The 20,689-nt window shown below is 40.5% G+C and overlaps 1 protein-coding gene across 1 annotated transcript; it reads left to right on the plus strand.

The window, feature by feature from the left end:
* The first annotated feature begins 1,085 nt into the window (after positions 1-1,085).
* Positions 1,086-20,236, plus strand: LOC133618452 (nicotinamide riboside kinase 2-like). Its single transcript, XM_072915245.1, has 7 exons — positions 1,086-1,499; positions 1,580-1,670; positions 7,759-7,807; positions 7,962-8,136; positions 8,204-8,275; positions 8,351-8,457; positions 20,154-20,236. The coding sequence occupies exons 1-7, from the start codon at positions 1,474-1,476 to the stop codon at positions 20,234-20,236; spliced, it is 603 nt and encodes a 200-aa protein (XP_072771346.1). The 5' UTR covers positions 1,086-1,473.
* The last annotated feature ends 453 nt before the right edge of the window (positions 20,237-20,689 follow it).

The raw sequence follows: 20,689 nt of genomic DNA on the forward strand, positions 1-20,689 counted from the left end.
TAGAAATGAAGGCTATTCCATGCGAGAAATTGCTAAGAAATTGAAGATTTCCTACAACGGCGTGTACTACTCCCTTCAGAGGACAGCACAAACAGACTAACCAGAGTAGAAAAAGAAGTGGAAGGCCGCGTTGCACAACTGAGCAAGAAGATAAGTACATTAGAGTCTCTAGTTTGAGAAACAGACGCCTCACAGGTCCCCAACTGGCATCTTTATTAAATAGTACCCGCAAAACACCAGTGTCAACATCTACAGTGAAGAGGTGGCTGCGGGATTCTGGGCTTCATGGCAGAGTGGCAAAGAAAAAGCCATATCTGAGACTGGCCAATGAAAGAAAAAGATTAAGATGGGCAAAAGAACACAGACATTGGACAGAAGAAGACTGGAAAAAAGTGTTGTGGACGGATGAATCCAAGTTTGAGGTGTTTGGATCACAAAGAACAACGTTTGTGAGACGCAGAACAACTGAAAAGATGCTGGAAGAATGCCTGACGCCATCTGTTAAGCATGGTGGAGGTCATGTGATGGTCTGGGGTTGCTTTGGTGCTGGTAAGGTGGGAGATTTGTACAGGGTAAAAGGGATTCTGAATAAGGAAGGCTATCACTCCATTTTGCAACGCCATGCCATACCCAGTGGACAGCGCTTGATTGGAGCCAATTTCATCCTACAACAGGACAATGACCCAAAACACACCTCCAAATTGTGCAAGAACTATTTAGAGAAGAAGCAGGCAGCTGATATTCTATCGGTAATGGAGTGGCCAGCGCAGTCACCAGATCTGAACCCCATTGAGCTGTTGTGGGAGCAGCTTGACCGTATGGTACGCAAGAAGTGCCCATCCAACCAATCCAACTTGTGGGAGCTGCTTCTAGAAGCGTGGGGTGCAATTTCTCCAGATTACCTCAACAAATTAACAGCTAGAATGCCAAAGGTCTGCAATGCTGTAATTGCTGCAAATGGAGGATTCTTTGACGAAAGCAAAGTTTGATGTAAAAAAAATCTTATTTCAAATACAAATCATTATTTCTAACCTTGTCAATGTCTTGACTCTATTTTCTATTCATTTCAATAATGGTGAATAAATGTGACTTTTCATGGAAAACACAAAATTGTTTGGGTGACCCCAAACTTTTGAACGGTAGTGTACAAATAAAAAAAAATCACATTCCACTTGAGTCACAATTGGATCTCCCAGACCCAACTTCCTAAAGTGTGGTTGTTTGGCAGCTTGGCCACTTTAAAAAGTGAGCTAGCTGTGATATTACCCCTGGCTTTGCCCCGTCACCCTAACCCCTGACAGGTGGAACATTGCAGCCCTCCCCGTCTCCTCCCTCCCGCCTCCTGATTGGTGCTGAAGGCGACGACGCTGCAGCCTGGACTCTTTAAATAATCCTACAGCGAGATTGTCTTATCAATGAAGTAGTAAAAGGGTGGTCCCTTTTAGGTTCTGAATTCCACAAAAAGCGACCAAGATGAAAATTATCATCGGCATTGGAGGGTGAGTAGACTGGACTTTGTATTCTAATTGAAGTCACGTCTTCAGGGTTCATTTGTTGTCATATTTGTGTGCGATTCCAGCGTGACCAACGGGGGCAAGACCACCCTGACGAACAGACTGCTCGGGTCTTTGCCCAACTGCTGTGTGGTGTATCAGGACGACTTTTTCAAGGTAAGACTGTCTTCGGTTACTTGGAGGAAATGTGACAGTGTTATTAGCTGTGACCCTCCATTCTGACCTGCAGATGTCCTGTCATGGCCGTAACCTAGTAACATGTCTCCACTGATCGTCTCCTGGACGGCAAATCAAAAAAACGGCCGAGCGTCCGCCCGCTTGAAAGATAAAGCTCCGTTAAATCAGCCGGGATAGACTCCAGCTCACCTCGATACACACGAACGCCTTCAGTCTTTTGGTCTTAACGAAGATCTTTTCAAGATTCCTAAACGCTTTAAAGCAGGCAGCCCAAACTATGACATCACATGAATTGGGTTTAAAACTGGGGAGCAGGTACCAGGTATAGGATCGTTAACTGTCGTTTTTGCAGAAGGTCCTTAAAGGGGAACATTATCACCAGACCTATGTAAGCGTCAATATATACCTTGATGTTGCAGAAAAAAAGACCATATATTTTTTTAACCGATTTCCGAACTCTAAATGGGTGAATTTTGGCGAATTAAACTATTATTCGCTCTCGGAGCGATACATCGGGAAGCAATCCGCCATTTTCTCACTTTCGTCGGTGTGTTGTCGGAGGGTGTAACAACACGAACAGGGACGGATTCAAGTTGCACCAGTGGCCCAAAGATGCGAAAGTGGCAAGAAATTGGACGAAATTTGTTCAAAATACGAGGCTGTGGGGAAAGCCGATGAAATGGTCAGTCGTTTGTTCCGCACACTTTACTATGCTACGACAGAGATGGCAAGAATGTGTGGATATCCTGCGACACTCAAAGCAGATGCTGTCATCAACTCCAAAACTGGACAGATCAGCTTTCAGGAAAAGAGAGCGGATGAGGGTATGTCTACAGAATATATTAATTGATGAAAACTTCATTCATTACTCAGAATCAGAATCAGAATCAGCTTTATTGTCATTACGCAAGGTAACGAGATTGAGGCCATTCCATACAGTGCGATGTGTGCATGGTAGAAAAACAATGTGCAAATATATAAAAATATAAAAAATTTAGAAGTGCAATGAATATGGTGTGAAATGAATATATACATGAAAAAAAAAACAAAAAAAAAACAGGGTGGTTGGTGGAATGGGTTATTGCACCGAAGAGAAGGCAGTTATGAGGGACAATGGGGCAGTCCGTTCAGGATGGTTATGGCCCTGGGGAAGAAGCTGTTCTTTAGCCTGTTTGTTTTGGTTTTAATGCACCTGTAGTGCTTCCCAGAGGGCAGCAGGTGGAACAGGTCAGAGCCAGGGTGGGTGCTGTCCTTGATGATGGCACTGGCTCTGTTGAGGCAGCGGGAGGTGTAGATGTCCGTCAGAGAGGGGAGAGGGCGGCCGATGATCTTCTGAGCCGTCTTGACCACTCTTTGCAGCCTCTCCCTGTCTGCTGCAGTGCAGCTGCCGTACCATACCGTAATACAGTAGGTCAGCAGGCTCTCGATGGACGAGCGGTAGAAGGTCAGCAGCAGGTCAGGCTTCAGGTTGTACTTCCCGAGGACTCTAAGGAAGTGTAGCCGCTGCTGAGCCTTCTTGATTATTGATGTGGTGTTGACTGTCCAGGAGAAGTCATTAGAGATGTGGACTCCAAGGTACCTGAAGGTGTGGACCCTCTCTACACGCTCGCCGTTGATGTAGAGGGGGGCAGGTTTTACGTAAATTATAATACATAAACTGTGTTTACCAATAATTTAGCTTAAAAACGTTTATTTTTTTCAATCATTCGAGTACATTCGGGTAGTCTTGTGTAATGCAGTATTTTGTGTCTAGTTGTGACGTCACATCGGGAAGCAATCCGCCATTTTCTCAAACACCGAGTCAAATCAGCTCTGTTATTTTCCGTTTTTTTTCGACTGTTTTCCGTACCTTGGAGACATCATGCCTCGTCGGTGTGTTGTCGGAGGGTGTAACAACACGAACAGGGACGGATTCAAGTTGCACCAGTGGCCCAAAGATGCCAAAGTGGCAAGAAATTGGACGTTTGTTCCGCACACTTTACCGACGAAAGCTATGCTACGACAGAGATGGCAAGAATGTGTGGATATCCTGAGACACTCAAAGCAGATGCATTTCCAACGATAAAGTCAAAGAAATCTGCGAGCGGATGAGGGTATGTCTACAGAATATATTAATTGATGAAAACTGGGCTGTCTGCACTCTCAAAGTGCATGTTGTTGCCAAATGTATTTCATATGCTGTAAAACTAGTTCATAGTTGTTAGTTTCCTTTAATGCCAAACAAACACATACCAATCGTTGGTTAGAAGGCGATCGCCTAATTCGTCCTCGCTTTCTCCCGTGTCGCTGGCTGTCGTGTCGTTTTCGTCGGTTTCGCTTGCATACGGTTCAAACCGATATGGCTCAATAGCTTCAGTTTCTTCTTCAATTTCGTTTTCGCTACCTGCCTCCACACTACAACCATCCGTTTCAATACATGCGTAATCTGTTGAATCGCTTAAGCCGCTGAAATCCGAGTCTGAATCCGAGCTAATGTCGCTATTCCTTGCTGTTTGTTTGTATCGGCATCACTATGTGACGTCACAGGAAAATGGACGGGTGTTTATAACGATGGTTAAAATCAGGCACTTTGAAGCTTTTTTTAGGGATATTGCGTGATGGGTAAAATTTTGAAAAAAACTTCGAAAAATAAAATAAGCCACTGGGAACTGATTTTTAATGGTTTTAACGCTTCTGAAGTTGTAATAATGTTCCCCTTTAAAAATACCCGAGCGGGATTTTTGCCTTGCGCCTTTGCAGTAGGTCCACTCTTGTCATTAAAAGGCTTTCTCGCAGTTTTTGCAATAGGTCCTTAAAAACGACAAGAATTTAAAGCAGTGGTCCCCAACCACCGATCCCGGGACCGGTACCGGTCCGTGACGCATTTGCTACCAGGGCCGTAGAGAAACATTAAATAAATTATAAACGACTGCCTTTGCTCCGACTTAACTTTCTCCTGTCCCACTAGAGCAGGGGTCGGCAACCCAAAATGTTGAAAGAGCCATATTGGACCAAAAATACAAAAAAGTAATCTGTCTGGAGCCGCAAAAAATTAAAAGATGGCCCTGTGATGAGATGGCGACTTGTCCAGGGTGTATCCCGCCTTCCGCCCGAGATAGGCTACAGCACCCCCCACGACCCCACAAGGGACAAGCGGTAGAAAATGGGTAAAAGACCTATATATAAGTGTTATAATGAAGGCAACACATGATGTAAGTGTCTATATTAGTTATATTAGCCTACTATCAAAAAGACTGTGTCGTGATCTTCGTTGACAGAAATGTTGAAATGTAATATTTATTCTACACATTTTTACAACATTGGAAAACATGAGTAAAACTTCTCAGAGGGTGACTTGCTTAGAACGGCCAAAAGTATAGATGTGTGTGTCCAAGTTAAAGGAAATGGAAGGCTGTCTTCTTCTAATGGATTTATTACACTCTTTGCAAGCTAGGTAATGTTTGCTGTGGTCTGGAACAACAGGGCACACAAACAACTATCAGAAATGCAGCCAATATTACATACAGATAATGAATAAACTAAATACACAGAGGACATAAGTAAAGGAATATAAATTATCTCAAATATAGCTACAAACAAGGCATAATGATGCAATATGTACATACAGCTAGCTTAAATAGCATGTTAGCATCGATTAGCTTACAGTCATACACTGACCAAATATGCCTGATTAGCACTCCCAACAAGTAACTAACATCAATATAGCTCACCTTTGTGCATTCACGCACAGCATAAAACGTTTGGTGGACAAAATGAGACACAGAAGCGGTGGCATAAAACACGTCTTTCTTTGGCAGCGTCAGAGAAAGTTATACTTGTAAACAAACTGTTGAGTCGCAGTCCGCACAACGGTGAGTTCAAGGGCCGCTGGAATTAGTAGGACAAAACGGCGCTCATCAGTGAAGGATAAACACAAATATATTTTAAACAGTGGGCTTTCTAACAATTAGCGAGGTTTGGGTCGTGTTTGTCCTCGTACAGGAACCATATTACAACAAATATTTTTCACCCCATTTTTTTTTCCCATTTCCATACATTTTTGAAAACGCCACCAGGGCGCCGCTCAAGAGCCGAATGTAGCTGGAGAGCCGCGGTTTGCTGACCACCGCACTAGACACATCAATAAGCTTGTTTATAGGGTTAACCCTAACCCTAACCCCAATAAAACTCCCTATAGGAAGTTGCCATTTGTTATATTTGTTCTAACTTTGTGACATGATACAATGCACATTAATGAACGAAGTATAAATGTGACAGATTGTAGCCAAAGGGTGATTTCCATCTGCAGTTTACCATCAACCTGCTAGGGATCTTGTCAGGTTCAAACACTGATGACATCTATTAAACAGACAAAGAAGCAAGGAATCAAACAGGGACAGAATTAAATTTGGCTCAATTGAGGAGAAACGCCTGGGCTGTACTCTTTGTACAGTGTCCCACCACGCTCTGACGAAAGATTGTACTTTTATTTGGACTTTCCCTGATTACATGGCAACAGCTGTTTCTAAAGGAAGGGGGTCGTAAACAGCCGCTGCCTTTGGTTACAAAACAGTTCAAAGAAAAGGTCGGTTCAAAGAAAAGGTCGTAAACAGCCGTTGCTGTTGTGTTTACTGAGAGGAGGTGACGGCTCAGACACCAGGGGGCAGTATATACAATAATTTATTATATATAATAAATATATATAATAAACAATACAACTAAACTATAGAAATAGAGTGTGTGACTAAAATACAAGAGTGTGTGTGTTGTAAGACTATGTGTGTAGATATCTGAAGTGTGTTACCAAGTGTTGATGAGAAAAGGCAGACAAGTCCAAAGAGGGCAAGGCAAAAGGGGTCCAAGATCAGCGAGGGGTCCGTGGGGCAGAGAGAGACGTCAGAGTCCAGGGGCGAGTGAGGAGTCGGGAAACGAAGAAGGCAGTCCAAAAACACCGGGGAAACAACGGGAGATCTCGAGGAGGGAAGACTCGGGAAGGCACTGCGGAAGAGCAACAGACGTCAGAATCACGGAGGGAAAAACAACACAGTAAGAGCGCATAAGGCTTACGGTACACCATGAGAAAACTTAAGTTCCCGCGCCGATCCTAGGGTCCACTGGTCTTTTAACCAGCTCGCCCTCATCAGTTTCAGGTGTGATGATTGCCGGTGATTGATTGCAGCTGGTGGCTGCTGCAGGGCGGTGACGTGCGCGGCGCGTCCCTGGATGTGCGCACCCGTGGGCGTGTCCCGAGGTGCGCACAGACGGATGAGCGGCGTTGGCAGGAGCCTGAGCCGTAACAGTTGCCCTCGGTTACAAAACAGTTCAAAGACAAGGTGCCTGGAGGGGGGTCAGGCCCTGCCTCGTCTCTGCTTTGTAGATCTCGGGTCAAAACAAAATCTTCCTGTGGATTACAATACACCAAAGAAACCGACACCCTCATGTCGCTCCCCATCCTACACAGTGGAGTTTTACAAGCCTTTTGATTGTTAAGATCAAAGACAGCTTTTGTCTGCTCGCTGGGAACTCATTGAAACACAAAGTTTTATGATAACTTAGATACAATTATTCTGACGGATCTCAATTGCAAAAATACAAGCCTCGGGCTCCCACTGACTTGTATTTTTAATGCACTTATTTTTGCTGTATTTATCTGGCACAAGTGGAAAGCCGGTCCCTGAAAATGATTTGCCGTACAATAAACCGGTCCGTGGTGGGAAAAAAAGGTCGAGGACCACTGATTTAAATGATCTTTGACTATTTATTAGCTCTAGGTCCTCGGAAAAAAAATGGCAAAGCTCTTGTTTGAACAGCATAAGTTTGTAAAAATCCGCAGAGCACTCCTGTCGTACGGAAGATCTTTGACTCAAGTTTTTGCAGTAGATTCTTAGAAACCGCAGAGAGCGCTCTGCTTGTGTTTTCTGTACGATTCGGAATAGAATTGTGGTTCTCTCCCGTAAAGGCTACGTCCGCACGTTTAAGCTCGATGGTCGTGGGCTTCTTGGGTCGTTGACTTGCCCTGTCCAGGTGTGATCAGCTGCGACTGGCTTACTAGATTGCAACAATGTTTTACTGGTGACTGTTATTTCAGAAGCCCGATCAAATAGAAGTCGGGGAGGACGGCTTTAGACAGTGGGATGGTAAGAATGGATTTGGCGTAGGAAAAAAAATGCACTTTCTTTGGTAACCAAGCAATGCTAAACTAAGGAGTAGCACACCCGTTGACTAACAGTGACTAATGTGTGCTGAGGCATGTCGTGTGCTCAAACCAGCTTTTTCTTCTCTTCCTACCAGTCATCACGGCCTTGGACATGGAGGCCATGGTCAGCACGGTGAGAGGCTGGCAGGAGAACCCGGTCAAGTTCGCCCGCTCCCACGGAGTTTGCCTGTCACCCGAAGCCAAAGACTCGTTGAAGGAGGAGAGGATCCATATCCTCATTGTGGAGGGCTTCCTCATCTACAACTACAAGTGGGTCAACCCTAAAAACCCTCCAGGCCTTCCAGAAGTAGTAAGCGGTTCTTGACTCTCCCTGCAGGCCTCTCATGGACGCTTACGACAAATGCTTCTACATCTCGCTTCCTTATGAGGAGTGCAAGAGGAGGAGAAGGTAGCCATCTCTCGCCAGTCGTTATCGTCGTCAGGTTTGCCCAGTCCTTTGATCTGTTGGACTGTGTCTTCGCAGTACGAGGTCCTACACCGTCCCGGACCCGCCCGGCCTGTTTGATGGCCACGTGTGGCCCATGTACCTGAAGCACCGCAAAGAAATGGAGAGTCACTGTGACAGAATAGGTACGTCAACACAAACACTTCCCAGTGGCCTAGTGGTTAGAGTGTCCGCCCTGAGATGGGTAGGTCGTGAGTAAGGCTGAAACGACGCGTCGACGTAGTCGACGTCATCGGTTACGTAAATACGTCGACGCCGTTTTTGTGCGTCGGCGCGTCGCATATTTACGTCACACTACTGTCATGGCGGAGCGCAAAGCAGACGATGCGAGCGAGGGGAAAAAAGCACGCCAAAAGTCGTCAAAAGTGTCGGAGTATTTCAATAAACGGCCTAATGTTGTTGTATGCACACTGTGTCGAGCGGAAATGGCCTATCATAGCAGCACAACGGCTATGAACGAACATTTGAAAAGAAAACCCCCGACAGCGTTCTTGCCATCACCATCAACTAGTCAATCGTCCGCGTGCGTATACGTTGTCATTATTACACAAAAACATGAATGTGTCATTTGTATCTGCGTTGTAAATTCATAAACTAAAGCACCGTTTGCTCTGAGAGGCGCGTTTGGCGTGCCTGTTCAGTGTTTACAAAGACGCGCTCCTCTTTAACGCTGTGGAGAGGCGGCGGCGGCGGCGAGCGAGCGGCGAGGCGGGGCGCGCCGGGAGCGACGCCGCAAGAGCCAGAGGACGACGAGCGAGCGAGGAAGAGGAGCTGAAAAGCGAGGAAAGAAAGAGAAAAGAGTTGGAAGAGAAAAGACTTTGTGTAAAATTAAAAGATTGTAAACCTGGCAAAGCCGTCTGGCGTTCAGTCTGTCGGTCCTGAAAGAACCCCACGGCACAAGACGTGTCACAAACGCTAACGTTAATTAGTTGTGCAAATACCTTTTACAACATTAACAGTTACATATACTATGTACAAACCAACAATTAACTTTCACTTTAATCATACTATCATTGTTGTGTTATTAAGCAAAATAAGCAATACTTTTACTTATTTTTACACTGTACACTTTTTTGTATTGGATGTTTAGCTTTATTTTTGCACATTTTAGCAAATAAGCAATACTTTTACTTTTGTTGAAATGTTTACATTGTTACAGAATATTTCCGTTTTGCACTTTTTTGTATTGGATGTTTATCTTTATTTTTGCACATTTTAAAGCAAAATAAGCAATACTTTTACTTTTGAAATGCTTATACTATTCCAGAATATTAAGATTTGCACTGGATGTTTACTTTTATATTTGCACATTAAAAAGCAAATAAGCTACTTTTAATTTTGTTAAATGTTAAAAGTTTTAAATGTTTACATTGTTACAGAATATTTTGTCATGTTGTTGTCAATGTTGACTGAGTGGCCATACTTTTTTTTTTGTAAATAAAAGCCATGCCTTTTGAAAAAACTGGCCTACATTTATTTTTTCCTCTTCATTTTAAATAAAAAAAATAATCGGTAAAAGGAAAAATAATCTATAGATTAATCGAAAAAATAATCTATAGATTAACCGATTAATCGAAAAAAAAATCTATAGATTAATCGATAGAAAAATAATCGTTAGCTGCAGCCCTAGTCGTGAGTTCAAACCCCGGCCGAGTCATACCAAAGACTATAAAAATGGGAGCCATTACCTCCCTGCTTGGCACTCAGCATTAAGGGTTGGAATTGGGGGTTCCATCCATCCTTTTTCTACCGCTTGTCCCTTTTGGGGTCGCTGGAACCTATCTCAGCTGCAATCGGGCGGAAGGCGGAGTACACCCTGGACAAGACGCCACCTCATCACAGGGCCAACACAGATAGACAGACAACATTCACACACTAGGGACCATTTAGTGTTGCCAATCAACCTATCCCCAGGTGCATGTCTTTGGAGGTGGGAGGAAGCCGGAGTACCCGGAGGGAACCCACGCAGTCACGGGGAGAACATGCAAACTCCACACAGAAAGATCCCGAGCCCGGGATTGAACCCAGGACTACTCAGGACCTTTGTATTGTGAGGCACATGCACTAACCCCTGTTCTGCCGGAATTGGGGGTTAAATCACCAAAATGGTTCCCGGGCGCGGCCACCGCTACTGCTCACTGCTCCCCTCACCTTCCAGGGGGTAGAACAAAGGGATGGGTCCAATGCAGAGGACAAATTTCACCACACCTAGTGTGTGTGTGTGACTATCATTGGTACTTTAACTTCACTTCATGCCAAAGTACAGTACTACAGGAACTACTCCTAGTTTCTAACTAAAGACCTACTCAGTGGTCTCGTGGTTAGAGGGTCCGCCCTGAGATCGGTAGGTTGTGAGTTCAAACCCCGGCCGAGTCATACCAAAGACATTACCTCCCTGCTTGGCACTCAGCATCAAGGCTTGGAATTGGGGATTAAATCACCAAAAATGATTCCCGGGCGTGGCCACCGCTGCTGCTCACTGCTCCCCTCACCTCCCAGGGGGTGAAACAAGGGGATGGGTCGAATGCAGAGGTTAATTTCACCACACCTAGTGTGTGTGTGACAATCATTGGTACTTTAACTTAACTTCATGCCAAAGTACAGTACTCCAGGAACTACGCCTAGTTTCATGTACTTCAATAAACTGACTAAAGACCTGCTCAGTGGTCTCGTGGTTAGAGTGTCTGCCCTGAGATGGGTAGGTCGTGAGTTCAAACCCCGGCCGAGTCATGCCAAAGACTATAAAAATGGGAGCCATTACCTCCCTGCTTGGCACTCAGCATCAAGGCTTGGAATTGGGGGTTAAATCACCAAAAATGATTCCCGGGCGTGGCCACCGCTGCTGCTCACTGCTCCCCTCACCTCCCAGGGGGTGGAACAAGGGGTTGATTTCACCACACCTAGTGTGTGTGTGACAATCTACATTCGTAGCAGACGTAGGAATGTAGACATTGTGTTGCCACAATTGCTGCTAGGCAGACTATTATAGCGTGGCGCAGTTGGGAGATTCGGAAAAACACTTTGAAAATTAAGTTACTCAACTTAATACCATTTTTTTCCTGCTTGTTATGTCAGATGTTTGTGACCATTTGTTGCTAGGCAGACTTCGTAGGGCAGCGTGATTTGTGCCCCTAGCTCAGGGGTCGGCAACCCAAAATGTTGAAAGAGCCATATTGGACCAAAAATACAAAAACAAATCTGTCTGGAGCCGCAAAAAATTAAAAGCCATATTACATACAGATAGTGTGTCATGAGATATACATTGAATTAAGATGACTTAAAAGAAACTAAATGAGCTCAAATATAGCTACAAATGAGGCATAATGATGCAATATGTACATATAGCTAGCCTAAATAGCATGTTAGCATTGATTAGCTTGCAGTCATGCAGTCAGTGTTTTTCAACCTTTTTTGAGCCAAGGCACATTTTTTGCGTTGAAAAAATGCGGAGGCACACCACCAGCAGAAATCATTAAAAAACGAAACTCAGTTGACAGTAAAAAGTTGTTGTCGCAATTGTTGGATATGACTTTAAACCATAACCAAGCATGCATCAATATAGCTCTTGTCTCAAAGTGGGTGTACTGTCACCACCTGTCGCATCACGCCGTGACGTATTTTGAGGTTTTTGGTGTTCTCCTGTGTGTAGTGTTTTAGTTCTAGTCTTGCGCTCCTATTTTGGTGGCTTTTTCTCTTTTTTTGGTATTTTCCTGTAGCAGTTTTATAGCGATATTTCCCGCATCTACTTTGTTTTTATCCGTCTTCGTGGGGACATTGTCGATTGTCATGTTCAGATGTGCATTGTGGACGCCTACTTTGCTCCACAGTAAAGTCTTTGCTGTCGTCCAGCATTTTGTTTTTGTTGACTTTGTAGCCGGTTCAGTTTTAGTTTTGTTCTGCATAGCCTTCCCTAAGCTTCAATGCCTTTTCTTAGGGGCACTTACTCACTTTGTTTATTTTTTGTTTAAGCATTAGATACCTTTTTACCTGCACGCTGCCTCCCGCTGTTTCCGACATCTACAAAGCAATTAGCTACTGGCTGCCACCTACTGATATGGAAGAGTATTACACGGTTACTCTACCGACACTCAACAACAACACATCATTTGCAGACTATAATTACTGCTTTGCAAAACAAATTTTTAACCCAAATAGGTGAAATTAGATCATCTCCGACGGCACACCAGACTGTATATCACGGCACACTAGTGTGCCGCGGCACAGTGGTTGAAAAACACTGATGCAGTGACCAAATATGTCTGATTAGCACTCCACACAAGTCAATAACATCAACAAAACTCACCTTTGTGCATTCATGCACAACATTAAAAGTTTGGTGGACAAAATGAGACAGAAAAAGAAGTGGCATAAAACACGTCCTAGAAAGTCGGAGAAAGTTATACATGTAAACAAACTACGGTGAGTTCAAGGACCGCCAAAATTAGTAGGACATAACGGCGCTCGCCAAATACTGGAATCAGTGAAGCATGTTTAATACAAACAGTGTGCTTTAATACAATTAGGGAGGTTTGTGTCATGTTTGTCCTCCTACAGAAACCATAATAAAAACAACAACAACAAAAATTCCCCTCATCTTTTTCCATTTTTCATACATTTTTGAAAAAGCTCCAGAGAGCCACTAGGGCGGCGCTAAAGAGCCGCATACGGGTTGCCGACCCCTGCCCTAGCTCAATAAAGGAACACAAAACAATCACAATGCAAACTGGATAAAAAGGGCCACTTGCCCGCAAGGCATGGCTAAAAAATAAATAAATAAATAAATAAATAAAAATTCTCAAGGAGCAGCACTCTAATCAAGAAACATTGTTCTTATTCCACACTATTTTGCAACAAAATAATTGATATTGAATGCATCATGTCTCCTGCTTATTATGTCAAATGTTTGCAGACATTGTTGCTCGCTAGTCTTCACAATCATTGTACCGTTTCCCAGGCAAATACTAGAAAGGACGGGGATATTTGGCAAAGGAAGGAAGTCAAACAATGAACAACTGGGGGGCAGAGGGTTCCTTTGCCCCACACAGTAAAAAAAAAAAAAAAAACGACCAATCAAACATTTGATTCCTCCCAAACTCGTAGTCCCAGTAGTGTGGAAGTGTTATTTCACACCACTTTGTACGAAAATGGGGGAATCTTTCATTCCACTGATGCACCATCTACAATGCAAAAAGTGAAATCTAAGTAAGATGAAATATGTCAAATAAGGGTGATATTTGCTTATTTTCTGTCTGATAAGATAATTCTTCTCACTAAGCAGATTTTATGTTAGAGTGTTTTACTTGTTTTAAGTGTTTTGCTCCTAAATGATCTCAGTAAGATATTACAGCTTGTTGCTGAGATATGATGACCTATATTGAGTAAAACATGCTTGAAACTAAAATATCAAGTGTTGCAAAGCTGTGTCATCAACACTCACAAGTAGAAAACTACTTTTTTAAAGTCATCATTTCTTACTTCAAGCATGAAAACAAAAATCATGATGCCGAGCGCATATCATGATGTCAAGATAATGGCACTAGCATTTACTTTATTTAAGAATATTTTTCAACATATTGAGCAAAAATGTCTCTTTTTTTTCTACCAAGAAAGGTGCACTTGTTATTAGTGAGAATATACTTATTTTAAGGTATTTTTGGGTTCATTGAAGTTAGCTAATTTGACTTGTTTTGGAAAGTCTTGACAAGCCAAATGTTCTTGTTCTATTGGCAGATAATTTTGCTTAGTTCAAGTAAAATACCCCTCATTTTTGTATTTTTTTTTTCTTGTTTTTGAACACTGACTTTTTGCAGTGTTGTCCTTTGTTCAACTTATTTAGTTATACTAGTGGTGTTCCTCAAGGTTCCATTTTAGGTCCACTCTATTTCATTACGTGGGCTATTCAACTGGTGGCCTGCGGGTTCAGTTAAATAAAAAAAAACATGCCAGAGACTCACATTTTTTCAGCAAAACACGAGAGTGCTGTCATGTAGATGATCTTTGACTAGCTTTTTCACTAAAAAATACATGTTTACTGTACAGGACACTGGTTGTCCGGAATATACAAAATAAGAATATTCTGGAAAAGTGGCCCCCTAAATGCTCCATGCAGAAATAGGACAGTAACATATTTTGTCATGCAAGTAAATATAAAAACACTTTTTTGGATGAATACTTTTCACTGCAAAAAGTGAAATCTAAGTAAGAATAAATATCTCAAATAAGGGTGATATTTGCTTATTTTCTGTCTGATAAGATAATTCTTCTCACTAAGCAGATTTTATGTTAGAGTGTTTTACTTGTTTTAAGGGTTTTGGTCCTAAATGATCTCAGTAAGATATTACAGCTTGTTGCTGAGATTTGATGACCTATATTGAGTAAAACATGCTTGAAACTAGAATATCAAGTGTTGCAAAGCTGTGTCATCAACACTCACAAGTAGAAAACTACTTTTTTAAAGTCATCATTTTGTATTTCAAGCATGAAAACAAAAATCATGATGCCGAGCGCATATCATGATGTGAAGATAATGGCACCAGCATTTACTTTATTTAAGAATATTTTTCAACATATTGAGCAAAAAGGTCTCTTTTTTTTTTTTTCTACCAAGAAAAGTGCACTTGTTATTAATGAGAATATACTTATTTTAAGCTATTTTGGGGTTCATTGAGGTTAGCTAATTTTACTTGTTTTTTAAAGTCTCGACAAGCCGAATTTTCTTGGTCTATTGGCAGATAATTTTGCTTAGTTCAAATAAAATACCCCTCATTTTTGTATTTTTTTAATTGTTTTTGAACACTGACTTTTTGCAGTGTCGTCCTTTGTTCAACTTATTTAGTTATACTAGTGGTGTTCCTCAAGGTTCCATTTTAGGTCCACTCTATTTCATTACGTGGGCTATTCAACTGGTGGCCTGCGGGTTCAGTTAAATAAAAAAAAACATGTCAGAGACTCACATTTTTTCAGCAAAACACGAGAGTGCTGTCATATAGATGATCTTTGACTAGCTTTTTCACTAAAAAAAAAACCTCTGTAACTTTGACAAAATACATGTCTACTGTAGAGGACACTGGTTGTCCGGAATATACAAAATAAGAATATTCTGGAAAAGTGGCCCCCTAAATGCTCCATGCAGAAATAGGACAGTAACATATTTTGTCATCTCATCTAGTGGTGTTCCTCAAGGTTCCATTTTAGGTCCACTCTATTTCATTACGTGGGCTATTCAACTGGTGGCCTGTGGGTTCAGTTAAATAAATAAAAAACATGTCAGAGACTTACATTTTTTCATTAGATTCTTAAAAACACGAGAGTGCTGTCATATAGATGATCTTTGACTAGCTTTTTCACTGAAAAAACCTCTGTAACTTTGACAAAATACATGTCTACTGTACAGGACACTGGTTGTCCGGAATATACAAAATAAGAATATTCTGGAAAAGTGGCCCCCTAAATGCTCCATGCAGAAATAGGACAGTGACATATTTTGTCAGGCAAGTAAATATATAAACACTTTTTTGGATGAATACTTTTCACTGCAAAAACTGAAATCTAAGTAAGATGAAATATGTCAAATAAGGGTGATATTTGCTTATTTTCTGTCCGATAAGATAATTCTTCTCACTAAGCAGATTTTATGTTAGAGTGTTTTACTTGTTTTAAGTGTTTTGCTCCTAAATGATCTCAGTAAGATATTACAGCTTGTTGCTGAGATTTGATGACCTATATTGAGTAAAACATGCTTGAAACTAGAATATCAAGTGTTGCAAAGCTGTGTCATCAACACTCACAAGTATAAAACTACTTTTTTAAAGTCATCATTTTGTATTTCAAGCATGAAAACAAAAATCATGATGCCGAACGCATATCATTATGTCAAGATAATGGCACTAGCATTTACTTTATTTAAGAATATTTTTCAACATATTGAGCAAAAAGGTCTCTATTTTTTTTTCTACCAAGAAAAGTGCACTTGTTATTAATGAGAATATACTTATTTTAAGCTATTTTGGGGTTCATTGAGGTTAGCTCATTTTACTTGTTTTTTAAAGTCTCGACAAGCCAAATTTTCTTGTTCTATTGGCAGATGATTTTGCTTAGTTCAAGTAAAATACCCCTCATTTTTGTATTTTTTTTTCTTCTTGTTTTTGAACACTGACTTTTTGCAGTGTTGTCCTTTGTTCAACTTATTTAGTTATACTAGTGGTGTTCCTCAAGGTTCCATTTTAGGTCCACTCTATTTCATTACGTGGGCTATTCAACTGGTGGCCTGTGGTTCCGTTAAAAAAAAAAACATGTCAGAGACTCACATTTTTGCAGCAGATTCTTAAAAACACGAGAGTGCTGTCATATAGATGATCTTTGACTAGCTTTTTCACTGAAAAAACCTCTGTAACTTTGACAAAATACATGTCTACTGTAGAGGACACTGGTTGTCCGGAATATACAAAATAAGAATATTCTGGAAAAGTGGCCCCCTAAATGCTCCATGCAGAAATAGGACAGTAACATATTTTGTCATCTCATCTAGTGGTGTTCCTCAAGGTTCCATTTTAGGTCCACTCTATTTCATTACGTGGGCTATTCAACTGGTGGCCTGCGGGTTCAGTTAAAAAAAAACATGTCAGAGACTCACATTTTTGCAGCAGATTCTTAAAAACACGAGAGTGCTGTCATATAGATGATCTTTGACTAGCTTTTTCACTGAAAAAACCTCTGTAACTTTAACAAAATACATGTTTACTGTACAGGACACTGGTTGTCCGGAATATACAAAATAAGAATATTCTGGAAAAGTGGCCCCCTAAATGCTCCATGCAGAAATAGGACAGTAACATATTTTGTCATCTCATCTAATGGTGTTCCTCAAGGTTCCATTTTAGGTCCACTCTATTTCATTACGTGGGCTATTCAACTGGTGGCCTGTGGTTCCGTTAAAAAAAAAACATGTCAGAGACTCACATTTTTGCAGCAGAGTCTTAAAAACACAAGAGTGCTGTCATATAGATGATCTTTGACTAGCTTTTTCACTGAAAAAACCTCTGTAACTTTAACAAAATACATGTTTACTGTACAGGACACTGGTTGTCCGGAATATACAAAATAAGAATATTCTGGAAAAGTGGCCCCCTAAATGCTCCATGCAGAAATAGGACAGTGACATATTTTGTCATGCAAGTAAATATATAAACACTTTTTTGGATGAATACTTTTCACTGCAAAAAGTGAAATCTAAGTAAGAATAAATATGTCAAATAAGGGTGATATTTGCTTATTTTCTGTCTGATAAGATCATTCTTCTCACTAAGCAGATTTTATGTTAGAGTGTTTTACTTGTTTTAAGTGTTTTGGTCCTAAATGATCTCAGTAAGATATTACAGCTTGTTGCTGAGATTTGATGACCTATATTGAGTAAAACATGCTTGAAACTAGAATATCAAGTGTTGCAAAGCTGTGTCATCAACACTCACAAGTAGAAAACTACTTTTTTAAAGTCATCATTTCTTACTTCAAGTATGAAAACAAAAATCATGATGCCGAGCGCATATCATGATGTCAAGATAATGGCACTAGCATTTACTTCATTTAAGAATATTTTTCAACGTATTGAGCAGAAAGGTCTCTTTTTTTTCTACCAAGAAAAGTGCACTTGTTATTAGTGAGAATATACTTATTTTAAGGTATTTTTGGGGTTATTGAGATTAGCTAATTTTACTTGTTTTGGAAAGTCTTGACAAGCCAAATGTTCTTGTTCTATTGGCAGATAATTTTGCTTAGTTCAAGTAAAATACAGCTCATTTTTGTATTTTTTTTTAAATTGTTTTTGAACACTGACTTTTTGCAGTGTAGTCCTTTGTTCAACTTATTTAGTTATACTAGTGGTGTTCCTCAAGGTTCCATTTTAGGTCCACTCTATTTCATTACGTGGGCTATTCAACTGGCGGGTTCAGTTAAAAAAAAACATGTCAGAGACTCACATTTTTGCAGCAGATTCTTAAAAACACGAGAGTGCTGTCATATAGATGATCTTTGACTAGCTTTTTCACTGAAAAAACCTCTGTAACTTTGACAAAATACATGTCTACTGTAGAGGACACTGGTTGTCCGGAATATACAAAATAAGAATATTCTGGAAAAGTGGCCCCCTAAATGCTCCATGCAGAAATAGGACAGTAACATATTTTGTCATCTCATCTAGTGGTGTTCCTCAAGGTTCCATTTTAGGTCCACTCTATTTCATTACGTGGGCTATTCAACTGGTGGCCTGTGGGTTCAGTTAAATAAATAAAAAACATGTCAGAGACTTACATTTTTTCATTAGATTCTTAAAAACACGAGAGTGCTGTCATATAGATGATCTTTGACTAGCTTTTTCACTGAAAAAACCTCTGTAACTTTGACAAAATACATGTCTACTGTAGAGGACACTGGTTGTCCGGAATATACAAAATAAGAATATTCTGGAAAAGTGGCCCCCTAAATGCTCCATGCAGAAATAGGACAGTGACATATTTTGTCATGCAAGTAAATATAAAAACACTTTTTTGGATGAATACTTTTCACTGCAAAAAGTGAAATCTAAGTAAGATGAAATATGTCAAATAAGGGTGATATTTGCTTATTTTCTGTCCGATAAGATAATTCTTCTCACTAAGCAGATTTTATGTTAGAGTGTTTTACTTGTTTTAAGTGTTTTGCTCCTAAATGATCTCAGTAAGATATTACAGCTTGTTGCTGAGATTTGATGACCTATATTGAGTAAAACATGCTTGAAACTAGAATACCAAGTGTTGCAAAGCTGTGTCATCAACACTCACAAGTATAAAACTACTTTTTTAAAGTCATCATTTTGTATTTCAAGCATGAAAACAAAAATCATGATGCCGAGCGCATGTCATGTCAAGATAATGGCACTAGCATTTACTTTATTTAAGAATATTTTTCAACATATTGAGCAAAAAGGTCTCTTTTTTTTTCTACCAAGAAAAGTGCACTTGTTATTAGTGAGAATATACTTATTTTAAGGTATTTTTGGGTTCATTGAGGTTAGCTAATTTTACTTGTTTTGGAAAGTCTTGACAAGCCGAATTTTCTTGTTCTATTGGCAGATAATTTTGCTTAGTTCAAGTAAAATACAGCTCATTTTTGTATTTTTTTTTAAATTGTTTTTGAACACTGACTTTTTGCAGTGTAGTCCTTTGTTCAACTTATTTAGTTATACTAGTGGTGTTCCTCAAGGTTCCATTTTAGGTCCACTCTATTTTATTACGTGGGCTATTCAACTGGCGGGTTCAGTTAAAAAAAAAACATGTCAGAGACTCACATTTTTGCAGCAGATTCTTAAAAACACGAGAGTGCTGTCATATAGATGATCTTTGACTAGCTTTTTCACTGAAAAAACCTCTGTAACTTTGACAAAATACATGTCTACTGCAGAGGACACTGGTTGTCCGGAATATACAAAATAAGAATATTCTGGAAAAGTGGCCCCCTAAATGCTCCATGCAGAAATAGGACAGTAACATATTTTGTCATCTCATCTAGTGGTGTTCCTCAAGGTTCCATTTTAGGTCCACTCTATTTCATTACGTGGGCTATTCAACTGGTGGCCTGCGGGTTCAGTTAAAAAACAACATGTCAGAGACTCACATTTTTGCAGCAGATTCTTAAAAACACGAGAGTGCTGTCATATAGATGATCTTTGACTAGCTTTTTCACTAGTGCAGTGCACTGGATGAGATGAGGCACTGTCCCACTTGCCTCGAATGCAAAATTGCCAATGTGTTTTTTGGGGCTTGATAAAAACTTAGCTCACCTATTCTAGAACACCTCGACGGATTGACCTCAAAAGACGACATATACGACCACGTCTTCGAGAGCATCCAGAACGCATTTCTCAACTCATAGGTAAAAAAAACAAAAAAACACTCACTTGTTTATTTATTTTTTTACATTTTGTTTGTACAATCCTCACTTTTTTCTTCACAGCGTGACGACCACCTGCCAGAGGAAATGTGTGTACATATGTGTAAATAAATGATGATTGCTGAAATGTACAACAATGTGTTGTGTAAATAGTCGCTAACAACAAGCAGTGTTGTGTTTTCTGTCGTCCTGTCAAACGTTGTTGTTGTTGTTTTGGTTCAAAGAGATGAACTTCAGCACAGGTTGAATGGACGTCAAAGTGAAACCACCTAAAGACCACATAAACAAACTTAAAAAGAGTAATTCTGTTTCCTGTCCTTCTTGCGCTCACAGTCCAACTGTCACGTTTTGGGAGAACTAGTTGCACCTTACTGTGAACCGCTCAAATAAAACAAGTTTCCCTTCATTTCTGAACTATTGCTGGAAACCAACAAA

Source organism: Nerophis lumbriciformis, linkage group LG19 (assembly GCF_033978685.3).
Source record: "Nerophis lumbriciformis linkage group LG19, RoL_Nlum_v2.1, whole genome shotgun sequence".
NCBI classification, from domain to species: domain Eukaryota; kingdom Metazoa; phylum Chordata; class Actinopteri; order Syngnathiformes; family Syngnathidae; genus Nerophis; species Nerophis lumbriciformis.